Source organism: Epinephelus lanceolatus, chromosome 8 (genome assembly GCF_041903045.1).
Source record: "Epinephelus lanceolatus isolate andai-2023 chromosome 8, ASM4190304v1, whole genome shotgun sequence".
Lineage (NCBI taxonomy): Eukaryota > Metazoa > Chordata > Actinopteri > Perciformes > Serranidae > Epinephelus > Epinephelus lanceolatus.
The window spans coordinates 17718268-17742666 of record NC_135741.1 but is presented as its reverse complement, the minus strand read 5'-3'; the positions used below and the strand labels follow the sequence as shown (position 1 = coordinate 17742666).

At 41.6% G+C, this 24399-nt stretch overlaps 1 protein-coding gene across 17 annotated transcripts in view; it reads left to right on the top strand.

The window, feature by feature from the left end:
• The window catches only part of LOC117258460 (membrane-associated guanylate kinase, WW and PDZ domain-containing protein 1-like), a 144932-nt gene that overhangs the window by 80341 nt on the left and 40192 nt on the right, over positions 1-24399 (top strand). For 5 of the 17 annotated variants that reach the window (XM_033629402.2, XM_033629395.2, XM_033629391.2 and 2 more), the window contains 8 exons: positions 11641-11760; positions 15308-15496; positions 17780-18047; positions 18355-18402; positions 18674-18756; positions 19327-19365; positions 22737-22794; positions 23688-23797. In XM_033629402.2, the coding sequence (XP_033485293.2) occupies positions 11641-11760; positions 15308-15496; positions 17780-18047; positions 18355-18402; positions 18674-18756; positions 19327-19365; positions 22737-22794; positions 23688-23797 (915 nt within the window). The remainder of the gene's footprint in view (positions 1-11640; positions 11761-15307; positions 15497-17779; positions 18048-18354; positions 18403-18673; positions 18757-19326; positions 19366-22736; positions 22795-23687; positions 23798-24399) is intronic. The other 12 variants (XM_033629396.2, XM_078169945.1, XM_033629398.2 and 9 more) reach the window with 9 other exon arrangements.

The window sequence follows — 24399 nt, the reverse complement described above, 5'->3', positions numbered from 1 at the left end:
ATATTTAGTCTTTATCGCAAAGCACATTATGTACCACGATATTTTGAGATTTCCTCTGACCTGTTTTGACCACTAAATATTAAATTATTAAATGAACTACAGCTATAATAACGCTGAATAAGGTAGCTACTGCCAAAATCTGTGCAAACTCTTTCTAGTTAAATTGCACTAGTGCTGTTAGCACGTAGCATTTTATATTCTTTAGCCACTCTAGCAGCTTGGTGCTTGGGATGTCAGATTTGGTCAGTCTGTTGTTCCTCCGTTTTGCCCCGACGGAAATATCTCAACAGCTTTTTAGGGTCTGTCCCACTACTCGCACTTCCCCTCAAAATTGGCCCTAGCCCTTGTTTTTGTGTGTTCCTGTGAAGGGCTAGGGTGTCCCAAACTTAAGGGAAGTGCTTTTCAGCCCTTAAAATCCCCACTTAATTTGAAGGGCCGTGCGATGCACACTTACGAACCCATCTTACCTGAGGGGAAGATTGAATTTCCCAGGATACATTGCGAAACTATCAAGCCAGGCGGGTTTTCCAGGAAGATGGCAGCCTCCATGAGAAAGCCATCGCACAATTTAAGTACTATTCTCGCAGATAAGCATGCAAAAATTCCAAAATATGTTGGAATGTATTATGTTTCTGCAAATGCATTGTTATCTGTAAGCGTTAGAATATGAATGCTTGAAAATCGCTAATTCACAGTGTAGCCGTCATAAATATCGAGTTCTCCATGCAAGAAACCTACATCGACGATACGCATGACGTACGTGAACTGTACGTCTGTTATGCTAATTTGCATGAAGTGGCGTCCCAATTCGTAGGTAGAAATTCCCTAACCCCCAACACTACCCCTTCGTCGTTGAAGGGAATCTATCTGGCGAGTGCACTTGAAACCAAGAGGTAAGGTTAAGTGAATAGAATTGGGATTGGATCCTTTAATGAATTCCCTTTATACTTGGTGCAAACATTCATTTTTCCCCTCAGGATGAATTTCAGTTTGTCCAATATTTTGGTTTATGACTACACACTTGCAAAACTAATGACATTCTCATTAGCCCCAGGTGTGCTTTATGTTCAGTACCAACATGCTAAACTAAAATGCTAACATGCTAACCTGCTAACATTAACATGTGTTCATTAAGCAGAAATATGTGACTGTAGACTCAATGTTTTGGAAGAAGAGGGATTTTTTCGTACTCATGTTGGAAGCTGTTGCATGCGAGTAGAATTCACACACATTCTGCTGCTCCTGAGGCAAATTATTTTGAAACCCCACACCTCGGGAGCAGCACACAGCCTGTCTCAACTGTTTTGTTCTTACAATTTCTAGTCTTCTGTCAACCACCGTCATGTTGAGATTTGGATTTGCATGTTTTAACTCGTCTTCTCGTTTTAAAGCCAAAATATCCTTGAAGAAGTCACTTGTTGTGATTGTTTTCTTTTGTGAGAGACAGTGACACTTAAAAAGTTTTGATCAAACTCAGAGCTGAAGCTACTCCTCTGCTGTTGTGTTCTCTGAGTATACAGACTTTTCTCAGCAGACATTTTGGCATGTAATAGTAGAAGAAGCACAAGTGTATTTAATAACATTAATGACAGTTGTATTCCACTTTGGGAAGGCCCTGGTGTTGAGCATGCAGGCTCACTGGAATAGCTTCACTGGGACACTGAGCCATCAGTAATGTTAGCAATTTCACCTGTGACATTCCCACTATAACAAGTCAAAATGTCTGCTGTGGAAAAAGGTCTAATGACAAATGGAGCAGGTTAACTTCAGAGTATTGGACCACAGCCTGTCAACACCCTGACCTCTGACCAATCAGATCACTGAATAAAAAAAGTATTTATGAACGAAAGTCTGGAGTGACAGGTAAAAGAAGAGTAGCCTATATGCTATTACAGGTCAATAGACTCATTTAATTGTTCCAGGACTCTGTTTCCACTGGTTTTAAGACAGAGCTTCTAAAAAACAGATTTAAAACAATATCTTATCAGTATTTTAGCTTATGCAAAGATTATTTTAGTCGGCCCTAAAGCCACCAGTGTGCTGAGAACTAGGGAAAAGAAAATATTCTATTAGTAAAATAATCCACACTCTCGTTTTTTTAAAAATGCAACATTTGGGTCAGATAAACCTCATCAGTCATTAACTACTTCTCCGCCCTTTACCTGAGTAGCAGAAACAGTCTGGCGTCACTTTAAAGTGTTTAATGTGACATAATCAGAGTAGTTTTGTCATCATCTGACTAAATACCAAAAAAATACTTTCACGTGTAGCTTAGTGATACCTCCAGTAGTGTTTCATCTCATATGATGTGAAGTACTTCCTTCATGGTTGTGATGATGTCGCTTGTAATAAACTCCCCCGCCTCTTTCACATGAACGCACTCATGGCTTGATAGGAAAACCCAGAGTTGACAGAACTAGTTGATAACCAGCTTTGTAGTACCGGTACCGGATACCTAGATGGACACTGTTGGGGTTAGTAAAGCCAGATGAACTGGTTTTGTAGTGCAGGCCTCTGGAGTTGGCTCATCGTTGCTTAAACTGGCACTGATATTATCAAGCAGTAAATTGATGACTTTAGCTTACTGGTCACTTATCATACGTTGAATATAAAGCTGGGAGACAGTAAGGTCAGTTTATAATAAAGACTAGAAATGGGGAAACAGCTCGTTCTCTTAAGCTCACATTTAACATGTATACATGCAGATCGGTATATACCTTGGTTGTTTAACCCGTACAGAAAGAAACAAGTAGTGGTCTTACATGGAGTCACTGTATGTAAGGCTTCCCATGCCTTCTTAAAAATTAAATTCAAGGACTTTTAATGACTTTCCAGGGCCAATATCCTCAAATTCAAGGATCCAACATGGCATAATTTAAGACTTAAATCAAGGCAAATTACTGTTACAGCACTGAGAAGTAGCAGGTTTTTACAGAAGCTCACGGAAGACAATTTGAAAGCGAGACAGGCTTGAATGTGTGAACACTTCTCAATGTGTCACAGTGACGGCAGACAATATCAGAGGAACTTCAATTGGCTATTATTGCACAACATATATAAATGTAAGCACTTTTGGTGATCCATGTCTGTTTATATTATATTTCAAAAACTTAAAGGCCTTTAAGTTTTTCCTCAAATTCATTAACTTAAACAAGGATCTGCGGAAACCCTGTTAAATTTACCTAAAGAAGAAATAACCCCGAACATGTTTTGTAAAGATTAAACAAACAAGATAGAACTACGGAGTTGCTGGGGGTTGGATTTTGTTATCTTCGTGCAGGTAATAGAACCTGTTTCCAGTGTTTATGCTAAGCTAAGATAACAGGCTCCTGGCTTTAGCTTCATATTTACCCCTTCATATTTATACCGAACTCGACGAGAAACAAATAAGCAAATTGTTGTACTGTTCCTTTAAGTCTAATGGCCCCTAAATGTACATGTAGAGTCAACACGACTGTCAGTGAATGGCGTGACTGCTGAACAGAGAAGCTGAGTACATTAAATATTCTCTGAGACTGTAAAACTCCTTTCATCAGGTTCTGCTGTTAACATTTGGCGGATTTAAGACAAATACTTAAACCAGTAGCGAACACACTCTGAGCCTGGGCAAGATTAGTATGTTTGGGTTACTGAGGAAGCAGCTCCTGTGTAGACTCTCTATCTGTAACAAGCTGTCACAAAAACAGTCTGAGCCAATCACTGTTATTTAAAACCACCTGTGTGTGTGTGTGTTTATTGTTGTTATTTATGCGTGACACTCACTGCATTGGTACGTCTGAGTTATTCACTTAAATTACAGCACTAATACATTGAAATGGTTCGAAAACATACAGAATGAAAACCTTGTAGCTTCACTGTAAACACTGAAACTGCTCTTTTTTATTAAAGTCTTGAGTGCTCCTAGCTTCAGCAAGTGCCCAGCATCTTTTCAGTGAGGTGCATTTAAGACAGTTTTAGTGCCGAATTAAAATTCCATCAGTAAGACCGACGAGAGACTTGTCTCCTTCCCTTTAGTGAGCGATCATACCCACTGACACCATTAAACTTGAAATGCACTGTGCAAAAGTGGCTTTTTCAAGAGCATATTTGATGCCTGCAGAAGTAGGCCCGGGCCTGTCACATTTGATTTTCTGAAAGCAAAACAAAGCAGACAGCACAACTCGGAGATCTTAATTTCTCTGCAGTTCAAAGAAGTATCAGTCAAAGGATCTTTCAGTTGTGATTAATTAGTGTAATTATTTTTAGAAGGGTATGATGTTGGATTTATAAAGCTTTTAATGTTTGTTTCTGGGATTTGGCTCAAAGAATAAGAAATACAGTGAGTGGAAACAAATACTGTAACCCAATGCAATAGCCCTGCAATACATGAAGCTCATGATGTTTTAGAGGTGACAGAGAGATGTTGCTTCAGCAGTAGTTTGTGTTGTATAGGGCTGCATGTCTACAGGTGGTATTGTGCCTAGCCCTTAATAAAAGCTCCCCACTGGTTTTCCCTCCCAGTACAACAAAGTTGGAACAAAAACGAACACTAATGCATCTTGTATGCTCTCTGGATGAATAAGCGTCCCCGAACAAAGATCATTCTCTGCTTGGTTCAGTGGTATTTCAAAACTGAAGACGTTTCCAAATGTGCAAGTGCTTCATTTTTCCATTCATGCATGCGGTGGCTGGTTTCTCACAGTGAAAGAATGGAGCCCATTGATGACTGTTGCTGGAAGTTAGTTCATCAGAGCCACGGTCAGGGCTGAGTATGGTCCAGTCATTGTTTCTGTGGCCAGAGAAAACAGAGACTGTCCACAGTGATAGTAAGGAGACGAGCCCGACCTCACTGCTGCTGTCGCACATTGAGGGCATTCAGAGTCTCTCGCCTGTGAGTGCCACTGAAGACAAGCTGCTGTATTCAACAGGAATTATCTCCTTAGCTTAACAGAGTGCCCATAGTTTATGATGCTGGCAAGACAGCCTTTTCTATGAAGACGTTGTTTCTTTAGCAACAGTAAATTTCATCAGCAAATTGGCTTCAGCTGTCAAGTGCTGATGACAAATATATTTCATCATGTTATGTATGTTTATCATCTGTTAGAGAAGATTTCTGTGTAATAGTGGTGAGCGATGTAACTCTATCTATCTATCTATCTATCTATCTATCTATCTATCCATCTATCCATCTATCTATCTATTGTTTATACCATGATACCTCTCCCTTTAATATCTGTGTGTGTGTGTCATTACTTTATAACAAAACTGGATCATAGGGCTGCAACTAACAATTATTCTGAATATTGATCAATTTGCCAATTATTTTCTCATTTAATTGATTAATTGTTTTGTTTATAAAAAGTCAGAAAAATATGAAGAGTTCCCATCACAGTTTTACAAAGCCCAAGGTGACATCAATATCATCATCAAATATACCAGCTTCCAGCACAATACCAGCAAATGTTTGGCCTTTCTGCTTGAAAAGTGACTTGAAACAATTATGAAAATAGATTTTGTCAATCGACTAATGTATGTGGATCAATAAGCTTCTTGATTTTGCACAATTAGTGAAAAACAGATGTTCCTGTCTGTTTATTTTATCCATTAAACATTTTAATGCTGCAACTAATGATTATTTTAGCTTTTAATTCATCTTCAGATTTTTCTCCTGATTAATCGATTAAAAAAAAATCGATAAAATTTTCTTTTGATCGATTAATTGTTGCAGTTCTTAACAATTCCTTGAGTCTTTTTCCACACTCATGTTTTATATCATGAGATATACTGTATATGGATATCTTGACACTATGATCCATATCGACCATGCCTACTGTGGAACCTGTCCTACTGTACACCTACATATCCTCACACTAAAAAATCCATTTCTCAGCAGTGCGATGCAAAAATGTGATGCAGGAATACACAAAATACACATTAGGGATGCAGGATGATATTGGCACGTCATCAGTATCGGCTGATAATTGGCTTTAAAATGAATTATCAGTATCAACCAACATGGTTTCTCTTAATTTGCACAATAAATGAATATGACATACATTGAAAGGCATTGTATTTCATGTCTCCAACGGCTGTTGGACCATCATGATAAGAGTATGCATGTATAATATGATGTTAATTCCACTACAGAAGAGACTTGATGGTCACTAAAATTAAGAGTAAAAGTGGATATATTGATGTCAGTATTGGTTATCGGTCAAATTAGCTGTTACATATCGTGCATCCCTAATACACACCAATTTTTCGCCTGACAGCTATATACACCAGGTCTAGTACAAATCATCTGCATTGCCTTGTTCCATTTCCAACAAAGATCGTTGAGTGTCCTCCTGAATAGTGCCCATGTCCTCTCCACAAACAAAAACCTATCCAGACGGAAAATGTCTAAGGAGCTCACATTACCTACACACTAACTAACTGGACCCCAAATGTGATGCTAACGCTAGCTGTTGTGGCTCATCTGACCTTGTGACCAACATTTAACGTTAGAAATTACCATCTTCATCGTATCCCAGCTGCTGAACAATCTCAAGCAACATATTGTCCTTTATTTAGTTGTTTAGGAAGCTTGTGGTGTTGTACAATATTAGATGTTGAGAAACCAAATTGATGGGACACTCTTTCATTTTGGCAGCAAGCTAGCTATGACCTGGAGGATTTCCACAGTTATACGGGTCCATGTCATTGGTCCGACAGCCCATTGGTCCGACATCCCATTGGTCCGACATCCCATTAGTCCGATGGTCCGCGGTGCTGAACGGCTCCCAGCGGGCGTATTTCTACCTTGATGGTGCGCCGCGACCGGCTCTGGGGCAGCTGGGAAAGGCTTGAGGCGAAGCAGGCTCACAGCTTATGTGTTTGCCAATTTCTTTTTCATTTTAACCCACACCATGATCTTTTCCTGACCCTAACCAAGTGGTTTTTGTGCCTAAACCTAACCAGACCTTAACCACAGGGCATCAAGATGATTTCGGAACGGACTTTGGAACAATGGGTTTAATATGGTCGGAACAATGGGCTGTCGGACCAATGGACAGTTCCCCAGTTATACTAATTTATATCAATGTGACTAATCATCATGTCAAGCTCATTTGTGTTCAAAGTTCTTATACGGTCACACGGATCCTAATATCGGGGCATCAAGTTGGACCCACAGCTGTCTCTTTGTACTACATATATATATATGGACAGAATCTCACATATATATATATATATATATGTGTGTGTGTATATATATATGTATATGCTGCAGAGCTTTTATTGAAGTAGTCTAGCTTTGAATTGCTGATCGATGAACGCTGACGAAAAGTTATAGAGAGGAATTATGTTTTCATATTTAGAGGAAGAGATGTCGATCTTACTTGGGATTACACTGGAGGGTCCACAAAAGCATCTACATGTGGTTTACAAGATAAATGCAGACCTTCAGAAAGCAAAAACACTGTTTTCTTTAATAATATATAAACCATATAATGAATATTATATTATTTGGTTTGAGAAACAGTATTGTTGTATTGCTGTATCATAAACGTGACAATCGTCCTCACTTGATTGAGTTAGCTGCAGTCAATAATTTTCTGATAATAACGTGAGATTCTGTCAGTGGTCCACAATGCATCAGGACATACAGCGCTGTATCCTTGGGCATCCAGTGCTGTAACATGAAATACAACACAGTGTGGTGACAGATGATTGATTGCTCCCATGCAACAAGAGTGATGTCCTACTGTACTCAATTTATTGCATTTAAATTGTGCAGTATTTCACAGAGAAGCAGAGTACAAACAGGAGATCATGTTATGTAACCTAGAAGCACACGAGGAAGTTGAATTGTCAAATGGTTGCTATCGTTCTCTGATAAATAAACTACAGATCTGATGCAGTACCGCTTAAGTCAGCATGAGGGTTAAAAAATAGAAAAAGAGAGAGAAATTATTGTTTTATGCCGAACATATGATGATGTAACACATAACAGAAGTTGAAAGGAGCAGCATTCAGCCTTCAATATTCTGTAATATAGGCACACCAGAATTAGTCATCCTATCAGAGCCCTCCACTGTGGGGAATAGCCTGGAATAACAGCTCCATTCCCTGCTCAGCAGACAGCGTCATTAGAGCACACTGAGCCTCAGAAACATCTCCCACCATGGGACCACCTCGTCCTATGACTCAAACTCCCAGACAACTTCACTTTCATCTCATCCTGATCCACTGAGGCGAATACAAAACAGCACTTGGCTTGTGTGCTGCTTCTGTAAACGGTCAGTTAGATGATATATCATGTTTTACTCTTTTGTGGCGCACATTCTGAGCGCTACGTCTTGACGACTGAATCGCCTCCTCCTTTATCAATTCATCTTGAGAATCATTTTCAAAATGGCAGGAAGAAAAGCGATAAAGAGAATCAGTGTCTGCCTTTGCAGTGCAGTGCAGGTGTAGGACTAAGCAGTAAAGGCCTGCTTATTATCAAGTGTTTGTGGGCTGGATGTACCCTGAGGGATGTAGAGTGTGAACCTGCATATTGGAGAGGCTCAGGTAAATACTCGAGCAACAAAGAGTCTTGAGTCAAACATGAGCTTTGAGCTCACTCGGCCATAATAGAACATGTGATTGTATTAAAGTGGTTGAAGAGTGATAATCTGTAGTTTCTGCTTTTATAAAGTGATAACCAGTTTTTAGCCATGATAGTGTTATGGATATAGGGATTATAATTAGTGTTCACCAGTGAAATATCTAAACAACTAATGGACAGATTGAGATGTCATTTTGTACAGGTATGTTCCTCATACAATGATCCATAATGTCTTTGCTGATCCCTGGACTTTTTCTCAAAGGCTACAGTTGTTGCTAAAGTTGGCATTTTTGGCTTTTACTGATATATCTCAACATATATTATACAGACTGAAATCTGGTGTACATATCCATGGTGGAGGATGAGCCCCAGTGACTTTGGTGATCCCCTGACTTTACCTGCAGCGCAGCACCTGTGAAATATCTGAGCATCTACTTGATGGACTGGCAGAATTTTGTACAGACGTTTATGATCCATTGAATCCAAGACTGAATCCAAATAACTTTGGTGATTCAGCAGGTTGACATTTGTGATTCTGACTGAAATCTGTCGACAGCTATTGTATGGATTGCCCTAAACTTGGTACAGATATTCATGTCAGCTGAGGGGGAATTTTAATCACTTTGATGATGCTCTTAGTTCTCATCTAGTGTCATCATCAGGTCAAAATTAAAAGTAAAAATTAATTTACTACTTCAGTTTATTAGGGCTGTATCTAACTTAGAAATATGTCAGCCCAATTGTATTTGGCTGTTTAATATGAATATTCCTTCCCTTTCTCCCCAAATAGAATTTTAGAGTTTGAATGGGATCAGCAGGACGTTCAGGGTAACAGTGATGGTCACGTAGTACAGTTAACAAGCAAAGTTGGTGCTTCAAGCTAATGTGTGCCAACTATGCTAACACTGAATTGGAAATTTGCAAACTGTATTTTGTAATATTGCGCTTTATAAATAAAACTAAATTGAACGTAACTGAAAATGTCAATGTTCCTTCACATTTTCAGGACACAATTTTAAAACTTTTCCATGATTTTTCAAGGGCCCATGATAAAAAAATTCTTGCCCTGTTTGTCCGGTGCTCTTAGAACATCTCAGATTCAAGTATAATTCCAGTTAGCTGGCATACATGGAAGGGGAGACGCAACGCTGGGAGAAAATGACGAAACGTTCTTAATGGTAAACAAAACATCACACATTGATGAATATTAGAGCTATGTTATGTTAACATCTTCAAAACAGAAATTTGTCATTATGTTAGATTATGTGGAAGGTTATCCACGGAAGAGTACCTACCAATAACAATTTCGTTACGCACAACAAAATTCCATGACTTTTCCAGGCCTGGGAAAGGTGACTGTGAAATTCCATGACTTTCCGAGGTTTTCCATGACCATAGGAACCCTGAATTGCGCTGAATTTTTTGCCGACACTTGATGTCAAACAAAAGACAGACAGTTTATTGTATTAAGTTGCTGTGAGTTGTTAATTTGCTAGTTTTAAGCAGAAGGCAGAGGATGATGTCATCTTGGAGCTTCTCTTCCTCTGGGCAGCTGCCTCTAACTCTCAGTCCTACCTACCCTGGGTCAGGGTCCACAGATATCTGTACCTGAGAGTTGTATTGAAGCAAGGTGCGCTCACTCTGCAGCTAAATCTGGGGGGCCGAAAAGACCCAAGAAGTACACTGCACACTGACCGATAAAACAACAGCTTGACTCAAAGAATCTCAGTCGACTGAGGGCTCTCCAACTGATGACTGAAATGTTTCGGAGGCAGCCCTACAACTTATGACCAAAGACCTGCAAAACTAATGACATTCCCATCATCCTCAGCTGTAGTTTGTGTGCTAAGATGTGTTAGCATTTAGCTCAAGGCCCAGCTTTACACCCTGTATGTACAGCCTCACAGAGCTGCTAACCTGGCTGCACTCTGGCTGTATGGTAGTTGTGTGCCATCGCTGAGACCCAGTAAGAAGCACTGCATCTTTCCCACAATGCTTCTCTGCTGCATGCATTACACTGGAGTCTGTCCCACTTAAAAGGGATGCGAGAGTACATTGTACCCGTCTGTATATATGTATATATGCATGAATACACTCCTGTCCTGACCACAGATGGGTAACAACTTCCGTCAACCATCTGGCCTGTCATCTCATCTTCTTTCTGTTAAGACAGAGACACAATAGCCTCTGTCTCCATTGTCTGGTGTCAGCTTCCTCCTACTGAGTGTTCCCACTACAAAGTAAAAACACCGCAGACCACTAATCATTAACTCCAGTAGGGGATCAGTCTCAGGGCAGTGAGACCAGCAAGGGAAATTTTAATGTCAGTTTACCTTTATAACAGAATTTGACACCAAAGCATTGATTGAAAGTCAAATTCTTTCAGTGTAATGTAAAATATTGTGTTTCACTTTGTTTTCACACAAAGCAATCAGTCCTGGTTTATATTGCCTCGAAATGAAAAGCTTTTATTGTCCTACAGTTAAACCTAACAACACCTAAGAATGCTGCATGTGTAGCTGCTCAGCATTGCAGTCGTAACAGGGACAATGCAGCTTTTAAAATCAATAACAGCTTAAGTAAAGTGACTATAATACTATTATGCCGGTGCATTTTACAATTCCAGTCTCACCGTGAAGAAATTGATGGATTGATAACAGAGTCAGGACTATTCCTTAAGGTGACCTTTATTTTATCTTCCTACTTAGCAGGCGGCACTTTCCCAAGAGGCAGAGAGATGCAGAGCCTCGATTTAATTTCCTGACATAATATTCGCAGCCACTCACCAGTCTTCCAATCACCGCACTGAATTACAATCACACCCTCTTGATTTCAGAACTCTCTCATTTACTGCTTCGCCGTAGCCGGTCATCATCTCAAAAAAAGCTGAATGAATGATGGGGTGTTGACTGCATCTTAGCTCTAACGATAGGCTTATTCGAGTATATCGAACATGCTGTTGTGCCAGGAGGAAAAAGATGATTTCACCTCTTGATCAGCTGTAAACAACATTGCCTGAATGTTAACAGGTTATCAGCAGCCACCTTAACTTTGTTTCTTCCTGTCCTTAGGTACGACCCGCCCCCCTCGAGACGGAGAGGTCCCAGGGGTGGATTACAACTTCCTGTCTGTGGAGGACTTCCTAGAACTTGAGGATAGTGGCACACTACTGGAAATAGGAACATATGAAGGTGAGGAGGATGATCACAACTGACACTCACACGTGACTTCTGGTAGTAGCGCAGGTGTCCTGGTTCTCCACAGATACAATGAGCGTAGCATTGATTTATATTTCCCTACATGCGGACGGGCTGTAAGACTGTGCACTCAGTTGATTCCAATCAGACCGTGCATGATGGGGGGAGATGCATCCAGGAGACAGCAGGTCACTCCACATCTGCCCCTCTCACTCTGATTAGGACAGTGTTGTGCAGTGCTAAGTCTCGTACCGACACAAACCTGTGTGCGCAAACATGTGTGGGGGTGGATGTGTGTTTGTGCATTGTGTGTTTGTCTTTGAGCCTGTGTGTTAGGCAGGGAGATGTCTAACGTGTGTGTGTGTGTTGGTGTGTGATTGTGTGCACGGGGCTGGGAGAGAATGTTACGACATTAATCTGCTTGGCACCGGGTCTGCTCTGTGTTGGCACGTTTCTCCCTTTCACGCAGACAATGTCAAATACCTGTCCACAGGAGTCTGTGGCCGTCCAGACAACCACAGGACGACAGGATTATTGATTCATAAGTAACTCTGCAGTTTTATGGATAGATGGTTTTATAGAAACATTTTTGATTATGATGGACCCTCTTGTAATTTCCATCACAGGTTCACTGAGTTTTTTTGAGAGATTTTATTTGCCAGTATCCGGCAGAGAGCTGACAGGAAATGAGGGGAGATGACATGCGACAGCATCTATGAATGAGTTCAAACTGTTAAAGGAACAGTTTGGCAGTTATTTGCTTTCTTGCTCAGAGACAGACGACTAGACCTCTTTCATGTCTGTACTGTCAGTATGAAATTACAGCTAGAGGGCATTTAGCTTAGCATAGAATAAAAAGTGTAATGGTGGGGTAACAACTAGCCTGGCTCATCATCTGTGCATTCCAATACCCATACTACCATACTATTTAGTATGCCAGATTTAGTATGTCCTTATACAAAGTATGTCAAATGCAGTGTGCCAAAAATACCAGGGGCCAGATGCATAAATAATGTGTACACACAGCTTTTCCCACACACAAACGGACCAGGCATACACACAGTTTTAGCTGCGATAGTTGCAGCTGATACAAAAAGGAGCAAATTTAATATAAGTTGAAAGACGGAAATCATCTCCCTGTTAAAGATCATTTATTGTTATCCGTGAAGCACTTTGTGAAGTCAGTTTCAGTGCGAGCGCTATGAATGAATAATTGATTATCCTTCTGATGTTTAATAATAATGATGACTGAGCTTCTACCACGATGACGGTTTGCAGAAAGGTGATAAATTAGTGATATGGATGCTACAAATATCCACAGTCATGTGTAATAACAGCTGCTCCTGCACTACTGGAGAACCCCACTGATGTGAAATTGCGCTTTCTTCACATTATTCTTCACGGACAGGTCTAATGAGTGGTGAAGGGGCAGAAGTATCGATATGTAAACATATGTTTAATACATCCATTCATGGCAAACTGTGGGTGTGGAAATTAAGCTCTTGGATTTGCGCCCAGCACCACAATAATCGAGATTTACAAAACAGGATCAGGTGTATGCACGGTTTTATAAATTTCACTAAAACAATGTGTATTCACGTTTCTGCCTTTGTGCATACACACAATTTCAGCTATGAATCTATGCAAAGTTTTATGCAACCAGCCCCAGGATGTTCTACTGCATCCGGTCAGATTTTGCTGCCAGCATGCTGTTCTGCCTATTCTGACCCACAGTCCTCTCTGCAGCGGAAGATACGTCACATCGATTGAGCCGCAAGCAGATGACAGCTCATTGACAGCTGACAGAAGCTGCAATGACGGATGACAGTGTGTTTAAGTGACTGATGACCAGCAGAATAGATAGTAATTCTAGGAATAGGAATTGTTTATATTAGCAAAATAATCATAAAGATTACCAACAACAAAAGGACACCAATATGAAAATAGTTTGTAGGGAACGCAGTGTGCATCTTGTTTGTTCATGGAGACTTGCTCGCTGTTTCCCCCTGTTGACAGCATTAATGCCTAACTAAAGGCACATTTATGCTCCCTTTACGTACGAAAATGTATACGTCCGTTTCAAACGATGTTACCGTCACTGCCCACATACTTCCATGCGTCCTTTATGTTGGCATGGATGTTAACCAATATATCCACCAGGGGGCAGCCCAGAGTCAAAAGTTTATGACAACAACAAACTCAAAAACAAACATGGCGACTGTGGAGGAGATATTGATAATGTACCTCTTGCATAAAAGACAAAAACAGAGGGATCCCAGTCGGAGGGCGCGAGGGTCAGCCCTGGGAGCAGAGCGGAGTGGAGCCGGGAGGGCGGGGGGGCTCCGCGGAGAGGGAGACCCAAGCCTCGGGAGTATGTGCGGGGCCTCCGTCTTTGAGACGGGAGCGGGCGGCGGGAGATCGGACGCTCCCAGAGAGGGGAGAGGGAGAAATATAACAAAATAAGATGAAATAGGAAAAACCTGTCTCCCTCTTTTATTTTATTTTCAGCGTTTCAGGCGAAAAAGTTCCGCCATTGTTATTGACAGCAACACTGCCTCCACGGTTCCCGGTGGTACTGCTCCGTTTGGCCCGTATCCGTAAGCTTTATGGAAACGTGCAGAAATACGGACGAAATGAACGCGGAGCACGGACAGAAGGCTCCGTCCGTATCCAGATCCGTATTTAACGTTGAGCATAAATGGGCCTTAAGCTAATCAGCTGCTACCTGTAGCCTTAAATTAATAGACAGACATGACAGTAGTATTGACCTGTCATGTTTTTGCCAGGAAACCCAAGTAACAGTCTCATAACCCCCATAAAATGGCAAACTGTTGATTATACACTTTTATTTTTGTGCAGATTAAACAAATGAAATATAATAGTGAACATTAGAGGAGCTGGTAGATGCAGATTGTTAGCTGATTCCAGTCTTTATGCTAGGCTATGCTAACTGGTTGCTTCAGTTTCGTATATAACTGACATATATAAAAGTGGTTTCAGTCTCCTCAGCTTACTCTCTGCAAGAAAGCATGTAAATGAATTTTCCCAAATGTTGAACTGTTTCTTTAATGTTGCCCTTACGTGGTATGCCTCCAAACCCATGGCAACCAGGGTTGCTCTTTCTCTCATATTTACAAATAATATATGGATACAACTTGATGGATTCTTTGTTAGCATCACTGACAACAACAGTTTCAGTCAGACGAAGCTGCTAAAACAAGCAGGCTGTTGTGAGGTGGTCCATTGTTTTTGCTCAGTATTCTCTCAGAGTCCAGAGACAATACAGCTCTGCAGCCTTAGAACACAAACTAGAACTGTTCTTCTTTCCCACCAGCTGCTTATTACCACCATTCGTGGTCACATGGTGATCCAGCTTTATGTCTCTCCCTCTCAGTGTAAGATTAGGAGGTTTCATAGATCCTCTGCCTGCTACCTTTCTGTCCCCACGCTCTGCCTGTTTTTATCCCCGGCTTCCTCTCTCTGTCTTGGTTTCTCCTTCTGTGTCTCTCTCAAGCATGCTAATGTCCTTCTTGTTGCCTAGGTAACTATTATGGGACCCCTAAGCCGCCAAGGCAGCCCATCAGTGGGACAGTGATTCTCAGTGATGCAGGCTCCCAGCAGTCCACCCCAAAGCGCACCAAGTCCTACAATGACATGCAAAACGCCCGAGTAGTGCCTGCTGACGACGACGATGACGACCAGGCCACGGAAATGAACAACAGTTTTACAGGTGAGGGTGTCGCTGCACCTCTCCAGCCTCTTGAAGTTCCTGCATCTGCAGCTCTCTTTATGTGTGTGTGTGTAGTAGTAGTAGTAGTCTCCATCTGTGCCGTGTCGAGTGGATGCTTGTTTAGGAGTGTCTGTGTGTACATGTGTGTGCCCGAGATTAGCAATACAGAAGGAGAGAGATAATGTGTGTATGTTTATGATCCTCTCCCCTGTTGTACGGTGCTGTGTGTCTGGCGGTTACATCATGTCTTTGTGATGCTGATTCCTTTTTCTGTGAGCCTCCAAACACTGCCATCTGCCTGTGAGGAGGGGTGTAGTGGGGGAATAAGTAGATTACAGGCTGCACTCATTTGCTCTCCATGCTGCAGGCCTCACATCCTTTCCTCACTGTATATTGCTTTTTCCCACTTTCTTGCTTTTGCTCATTTAACTCCCTGTGGCATTTGTACATTGTCATCAAGTGTAAATATATCTGCCTCAGGTGATGACAGTGTTTGCAGCCAGATATTTATCAAAACAGCAGAACTGTCATCTGCATGTAAATCAATAATATATGTATAAAAAGCAAACAGGTGACAATATGAGATTTCTTCCCCAAAGCATCAGTGTTCTCCTCTCTCCTTAAAGCTCTGTCTTGTTCTTTGAGTGCAGGAGATGGTTTCTTTTTTCTCTCTTGATGCTGTGAAACTATGCCCTCTCTGTGTCCCCCTGCCAGGCTGCCAGAGTGTTGAATTAGCATTTGATCAAATCCTGAAAGGCCCACGGAAATGGTGGAGGACACTGGGCCAGAACTGGGGAGCGAGTGGGAATGGGGGTTGGGGATGGCTAGCTTTAGGAGAAAGAGGCTTATGGGTGGAGAGGTAAAACAGGGTGGGGGTCAGGAACAGTTTGGGAAAGACTGTTGCTGAAAGAATTAGCATATTCCTGGGGCCCTTTCAGTACACTAGAATTGGGTGGGAGCCAAACTGAAGATAGGGGGAAGGAAAAGTGTTGTGAGTTTATTGTAATTAAACATCCAGTGTGTGGGATTTAGGAGTGTTTATTGACAGAAATTGTGTACAATTTTTAAAGGTAGACAACTTAATAACCTGAAAATAAGTAACATTGTGTTTTTGTTACCTTAAGCCCCATTTCCACCAAACACTTTCGGTATAGTACCTTTGGAACCAAAAGTAACCCTTCAGACGTGGTACCTAGACCCTAGCGTTTCCACCGCAGTTGGCCCAGTCAATTAAGTTATTTTTTTCTCCGACTTCAGCTGCTGCAAGAGGCAGCAAAACATCCTTTTTAGTACCAGATCTGTGTGCTAGGTACCCCAACAGAGGGGGGACCAAAAATGGGGATGGTACAGAACAGTTCCATTGGTACTATCCACAACTTATCACAGTGGAAACGGAAAAAAGGGCGTACCCAACTGAAGTGTACCGTACCGTACTGTTCGGTGGAAACAAGGAGCTGGTCCTTTTTCCCACCATGTTGTTCTGCAGTAGCCCAGAACAGACACACCAAACAATAACCCTTCCTACACAGCGATCGCACTATAGGGCCACTAAGAAGTCCTTTCTTTATACCACCTTTGCAATTTTACACAGACATGACCCTCAACTGTGTGATTTTAGACAGCATCTTGGCATCACAGACATGACAGCAAAAGAGGTGTGATGGGAGTGCGCAGCGTACGCAGTTCCTGGACCTCACTGTTTTCTCAATGTGTGGACATTTTCAGCTGCAGCTCTTCATCTTTGAGTTAGCTGCTAACTGCTAGCACCTGCTCTTTAAATCTCCCATGGTGGGTTGCACACAAAACAAATCGCATCTGTGCCACCCATGACCCCATCCTGCCGGCTGCCCTTTTACATAGACGTCATTTCAGCACTGTTACTACCTCTGATGTCGGCTTAAAGACGAGACAACTCTGTCCCCCCATTCCACGATCGAACGAGGAGGCAGCATATCAGTGTGAGATTTCCGCCTTGAAGAGGCAGTGTAAAAGGGGCCACTGACCCCAGATAGGTTAGTTTGTATTCTTGCATCATCAGCTGTAGTTCTCCTACACGCTTGGCACATGGGAGAAGTTTCAGCTCTGCAACTTCAAGGCGAGATGCCACTAAATCCTACACACTGGACCTTTACAGTTAAATATGTGCATAAGAGTATCCAACGTGAGCATGTCTGCTTATTTCATCTGTTCTTTTCCTGCATGCACAAGACATAAACTGTTTTTTTTTTGTTCTTTTTTGTTGTTGTTGTTGTTGTTCCGTGTTGTGCTCGTTGTGTTACCCAGGATCTTTAGTGCGTAGTCTCTTCCCCTCTCCTTTGTTGTGCACAGGCAACCCTAACGACCAGGACGAGAGCCGCGGCGGCATCCTCCGGCCGTACCCCGCACGTGATAATGCTCCATCCTGTGGTCTGAACAATGCGGCCACCTCCACAGCAGAAAGTGGGCAGCAGACCCTCGCAGAACCGCAGGTCTCTCCAGAAGACCCGCTGGGACCGCTGCCTGAGAACTGGGAGATGGCCTACACGGAGAGTGGAGAGCTTTACTTCATAGAGTACGTATCAACAACCTGCAACATTTTACAGTTTGAGCTGCTGCAGCACACTCTCTGCACTGTCTGATCATTTCTCACCGTAGCTCATGCTGTAGTTGTTTTTTTCTGTATTTTACCTGCACAATTATCCCTGTTGTTCGTCCAGTGGCTTGTCTTCCCCCATGATTTGGTTTTTAGGCCTCCCCAGCCAACCTGCCCAGCCCCCTGGGTGCCACTGCTTTCCTGTTAATCCCCTGCATGTCCCGATCTCTAAAGGAGATCACATCCTGATCACCTGACTACCTCCACCTCTCTGTCCTCTCCGCAGCACGGCAAAGGCACAACACCCGGACATGGCTGTGTCTTTTCAGAGCTTGTATGTTCATTTCTGCTATCACTGATTTAACATTATGTACTTGTTTAACAATAGAGGGGAAAGTCGGGTCGTTTGTTGTTGATATCCTGCCTTTGTTGCTCTGTTATTCTCATTTCTCTTTGCAGCAGGCGCCTTCTGTCCTCTGTAAACTTGCTGACGCGGTTTACTTTCTAATTCTTATTGATGCACTCGTGCACCCCTGCTGTGCTTTTATATGTCTGTCTGACGGCCTGTGTTGAATTATTCTGTTGTCTTGTTTGTCTCCTCGCAGCCACAACACAAAGACCACATCATGGCTGGATCCTCGGTGTAGAGACAAAGCCTCCAGGCCTCTGGAAGAGTGTGATGATGATGGTAAGTTGCTACTTTACACAATAAAAGCATACGTTCACACTTCTGCATAGTGCTTTAGGCGTCATAAGTGGTGTGTGAGGTCTCATACATTGTGCTCCTCTTGTTTACTGAGTGGTGACATCGTTAATTTCCCAGCAGTGTATTTATAAAACACAAGATTTGTTGAGAGTCCTATATTTGCCGTATGTTAAATAGTTGCTCTTGTGTTCTTTCACAAGTATTATTACATAAGAAGCTGAGACACATTTCCCAAATAGCAACAAAATGTTTGATAAATTCCGGTTGAGGAGTTCAGATATCAGAACACAGATTGCAAAATTGCACCATCAAGTGGTGAAACATAAAGTGACACTTCACTACAGTGCTCAGGTTTATTCATGTGTTTTAACCTGTTTGTATAAGTTCTGAAACTAAGGGGTTTTTGTTTCCTATTTGCTTTTCTCTGGACTGTCACTTCATTCTCTATTTGCTCTGGATTCCTCCATCCCCTGCCCACCTCTTCTCTGCTATCCATCCCCTTTTCTATTCTTCATTTTGTTTTCTTTGTTTCATCCTGCTTCCATTTTGGAGAAGAAGGGATACATACGGAAGAGCTGGAGACTGATCTAGGTAAGATTTTTACTGAGGATTTTTATCATATGACACAGCTATGACCTATACTTCTTTGAAATGTAACCATTTCTGAAATGCTGCGCTAAACGTGATGACATGATTTCATGTGTTTGTGTTGATTAAAATCGAAGCTTCTGAATTATTCAGAGATTTTTGAGGCTGGAAAAAAAAAGTAATTCAAGGAGCATTTGGCCACGAGTGGCGCTGCATAGCAATGCTATGATGTTTGTATTTTGTGCTCTACCAGCTCGCGCTCTGCATGCTACAAGCAGAGGGGTGACGTGATGGATGCTTGTGCCAGCTACAGAGAGCAGCAGTGCATATTGAAAGTTGGTGGCAGTAATGTGCCATAATAAAAGTACGACTGGAAAAAGAGGAGAAGACTACAGGCTAATATAAACAATCAGGTTTCATAAGAACAAAAGAAGAGTCAGCAGTGGATTCAATATGTTTCTTAGACCTCAAGGACACACACAACCTTTTGCTGAAACTGTAGATGTAAACAAATCTGTACATGTTTACTAGCATAATAGATGGCATAATTCTCTAAATTCCTGCAGAACATCGATGAGTCGTTTAGAAATGGCAAGTTAAACCATCTGATATAAACCTAACCATGCTAAGTTGTTCTTGTGTCTTTGACAAATTTGACTTAAATCCTGCTGGCTGTTGGTTTTATTACATTTCCTTCTCCGCTCTCCAAATGTTTCCCCCTAGAATTTAAGCCTATAATGGAGCCTCACAGTATTATTTCCCTCACATGTACAGCTGTGACATATCCTGGTTTTGTCATATGTTGTTGATCATAGTTCTGCCCTTAACTCTAGTATCCGTATCCAAAGGTTGTGTCGTTTGGGACTTCTGGATCATTCAATTTGCTTTTGATGTGGAGAATACAGTGTTCTGCTAGTTATGGTTCATGGCATGAATTACAGGAGTTATATGCGCATAGTTTAACGGTTAACCCTTTTTCATATTCATGTGCTGGCCTGGCTCGGTGCAACAGCCCAGGACGACAGCGATTTGCATCTCCATACAGCAGCCTCTCCAACCCACCTGAAGGAGTGTCTTTAACTGATAGCATGCTTGTCTTTAGTGGATGACATTTAAAAGCAGCTGTCTCTTGACGCTGTTTGCTGTTACTGCACTGTGCATTAAGGCTGGGTATCATTTAAAAATAATTACAGTACCAGCACCTTAAAGTGATGCCAGCACCAACAGAGTACTTCATTTAATACTTTTTACTTCATTCGATACCCAACATGTAAATGAAAGCATTCAGCTGCGTAAAATGCCCCCAGACACCACAGACATGTAGTAGAGCCATACTTTCAAATGTTTTGGTGGCATCTCGGCACAGTGACCTGCCAACTCTGTCAGATACACTGCGCTCAGCTTCACCACACCACAGACTGTATGGGTTGTAGGCAGGAGTGTGGAGTTGATTCACATGGCAAGCTTGATAACTTTAGACTCGACTTAACAAAATCAAAAAAGACTTGTGACTCTACTTTGATTTAAATGCCAGTGACGTTTGAGCCTTTTGACTTTAAAAATAATTGATACCTTCCCCAAAGTCCAAAGATTACAAAGTATGTTTAAAAAGTGTGTCAAGAATTGAATCAGCTGATATTCATTTCCAGCAAGTTGACAGTTAATTCTCCAGATACACTTTGTTTGAACCAATCTGACAGTGTCCAGTCAAGTTGCAGGAGAGAACCATTAAGCACTAACATTATGTTACTGAGCGCCAGTGGGAAAAAAATGACACCAAAGATAATTTAGCTTGCACACAAAAGTTATGCAGTGAACATATAATGAATTACAGTACGCAAAACATGCAGTTCAAAAATTACAAACAGTAATGCAGCAACTTCCAACAAACACTTTAAAAAGCATTCCTGATTTTTATAAATTTAATATATTATTACTCTGCTGTTAAATTGACATAACATTTACTGAAAGGTGCATTATGACTTGGTCTGGTCTCCAAACTCAGAGTTAAGGACTTGTCAGTCTTGACTTTAGACTTGAGTGAAAACACTTGAGACTTACTTGTGACTTGCAAAACAATTACTTGGTCCCACCTCTGTTTGTAGGTGCTGTGGTAGTGCGTTAATCACACGTCACATTAAATTATTAAAGAACGCTTGCAGTGACTGGCTGGGATCAAAACCATACAAATACATTTTGTATAAAGTGGATTGAATGCAGGTGTCGTTTGACTGTAAACGTTTCCATACTACTTGGTTATATTGCTGGTCTGATTTTGCTTAGCATCTGCTGCTTACTGCTTGAAAGACTGAGACAAAGAGGTGGCTGGGCTTTGATCCGACTCCAGAGATGATCCATCTCGACTTGGCACAACTTGGCACGTTTAAAGTGATAGTGTAAACGCAATCAAAGCAGCATGGCTTGACTCGACGTGGCCAAAAGTGCCAGTGGAAAAGTCCTATACGTTAGGCTGAGATTGATATACGTACTTGGAGTTGCTTTACAGACTGGCAAATGGCTCAGCTGTTGATTCTCCTCCCAGCTGCAGGTAGCACAAACAAACCTATAATGGAACATAGCTTAGCCTCAAACAAGGCCTTGAACGTCTGGCTGTGAGCCTTTATTATTGCCGGCTGCTCAGATGCAGACAGTCTGTGATTATTGATTGTGAAATCCAGTCTCTTATAAAAGTGTTTACTGGACTTGGGAGAAGCCCACAGTAATGCAAGGAGGTAATGTCTTTGTCTGAAATCAAATACGGTGAGGAGGAAGTGGACTGAGATGCCAACATCTTAATGGGGATGTGTCAGTTTAATAGGCCTCATCTGTCCGCCTGTTCCCATGGAGTGTGGTTAGGTGTGTGTGTACAACGTGCAGGAGTGTTCACAGAGTGAGGCAATGTTGAGCTGAGAGGAGTAACCACAGCTGAAATTTAAGAAATACAGTAAGTCAGAAATAGTTGTTTTCAAAATGAAAATGGTTTCAAATAATTAAGTTTTATGGTGGTACAAGTCTTTGGTTATTTAGTTTTATTTTTTCGTGGCAATTGATCCCATTTTGGCATTTATGGGAGAACTCAAAACAGCAAATGCAGAGCCATAAAGAAAGCACGTCCTGATAAACCATGTTTACCAACACAACAAATTGAACTGTGAAGAAAAATATTAAAAACAAGTCACAGACATTAGATAAGACAGGGGGATGTGCTCCAGTCCAGTTTTATACTAAATCTACTGTAACTGCAGTTTAATAGCTATGTTTGCTATGCTAAATGTTATGGAGTCGACCTAATCACACCATCTCACTTAGCTCTGCTAATGACAGAGGTGGACGTATCATTCTGTGTTCAATGTTGTGTGTCTTCTGTATTCCAGAGCTGCCCCCAGGATGGGAAAGGATAGAAGACCCAGTGTACGGAGTGTACTATGTAGAGTAAGTTGATCACCTTACTGACCCAATTTGACCAAATTAAAGGGACAGTTCACCCAAAAATGAAAAACACATATTCGTCCTCTTACCTGTTGGGCTATTTGTAGATCTAAATTGTTTTGGTGTGAGTTGCAGAATGTTGGAGATTTTAGCCGTAGAGATGTTTGACTTCTGTCCAATATACTGGAACTAGATGGCATTCGGCTTGTGGTGCTCAAAGTGTAAAGGAAATTACATTTGAAAAACTCAACATCAATGTCTCTTTGCAGAAATCATGACCTGATTACTCAAGATAATCCACAGACCTTGTTGTGAGCAGTTTTGTATAGGAACTATTTCAAATCACCACACAGTTGCGTCCATTACTGCGAATGAGCTGTAATGTTAGCTAGCTTAGTGGTGCTAGGTGAGCTAGCGGTAGACACATGCTTCGTTCTGCACAGTGATGCGGTTAGCGGGTGTATTTTAGTAGAAAGAAAGTAGTTCCTACATGAAACTGCTCACAACAAGGTCTGTGGATTATCTTGAGTAACCAGGTCATGATTTCTGGAAAGAGACATTGCTGTTGAGTTTTTCCAAATTATTTCTGTTAATGCTTTGAGTGCCACCTATTTCCATTATATCTGAGAGAAGGCAGACATCTCTACAGCTGATATCTCCGACACAACTCACCAAAATCTAGATTTATAAACAGCACTACAGGCAAGAGGAAAAATATGATTTTTTTTGAGTTTGAGTGAACTGGTCCTTTAAAGAGCCTCTGACGCTGAACCTTCAAATAGATAAGAGCACATTTGATGAGCTTTTACATACTGTTATTTGTAACTGGTATTTCCTCTTTTCCTCGTAATAAATCTTTACCTTATAATCTCGTTTCTTCTCTCTCACTGTCTCAGTCATATAAACAGGAAGACCCAGTACGAGAACCCCGTGGTGGAGGCGCGGCGTCGGAAAATCCTGGAGCAGCAGCAGCCGCAGCCTCCAGAAGGTGAGCGGTATATTCGAGGTTCGTTTCCTGCCCTGGCACGGCACCATTTCTTTCTTTCTTCATGTCTGTGAGTGTCATGTCCTTCTAGTTCGTCCAGTGCTCTCCCGGGTTTTGGCCAGTCTGTTATCCTTCTTTCCTTTGTGACCTGACTTCAGCTCCTGTCAATACAAGACGAAAAAAAACACTGGTTTCGATAAATGCAAATTTTGATTCTAATAGGGGCAAAGTTTTGCTAAAATACAGCTGGCTGAATCCCTGGTGTCGTCTTTGGTGTGTAGGTTTTAATTTATGTGATTTAAATTCATATATGCTGTATATCATTCTGTATTTGATCATTTAATTTGCTTTATCATGAAAAGCCAACGAAAGATTTTTACTTTAGCCCAGAGGTTTTCAAACGGTGAGGCATGCCTCCCCAGGGGTCCAGGGAGGGGAAAGAGACATGAAGACACTATTTGAGGTGAAAGAGACAGGTGCATGCTGGTGCTCTGACAACGGGAAGTTAGTTATTGTAGTTTGGCCCTGTGATTTGGCCCATTCATCAACACAGTCAGGAGTTGAAGCTGCGGCGGCTGTGACACGCAGCTCATCAAGGCAATTAAGGTACTTTAAAAACACTC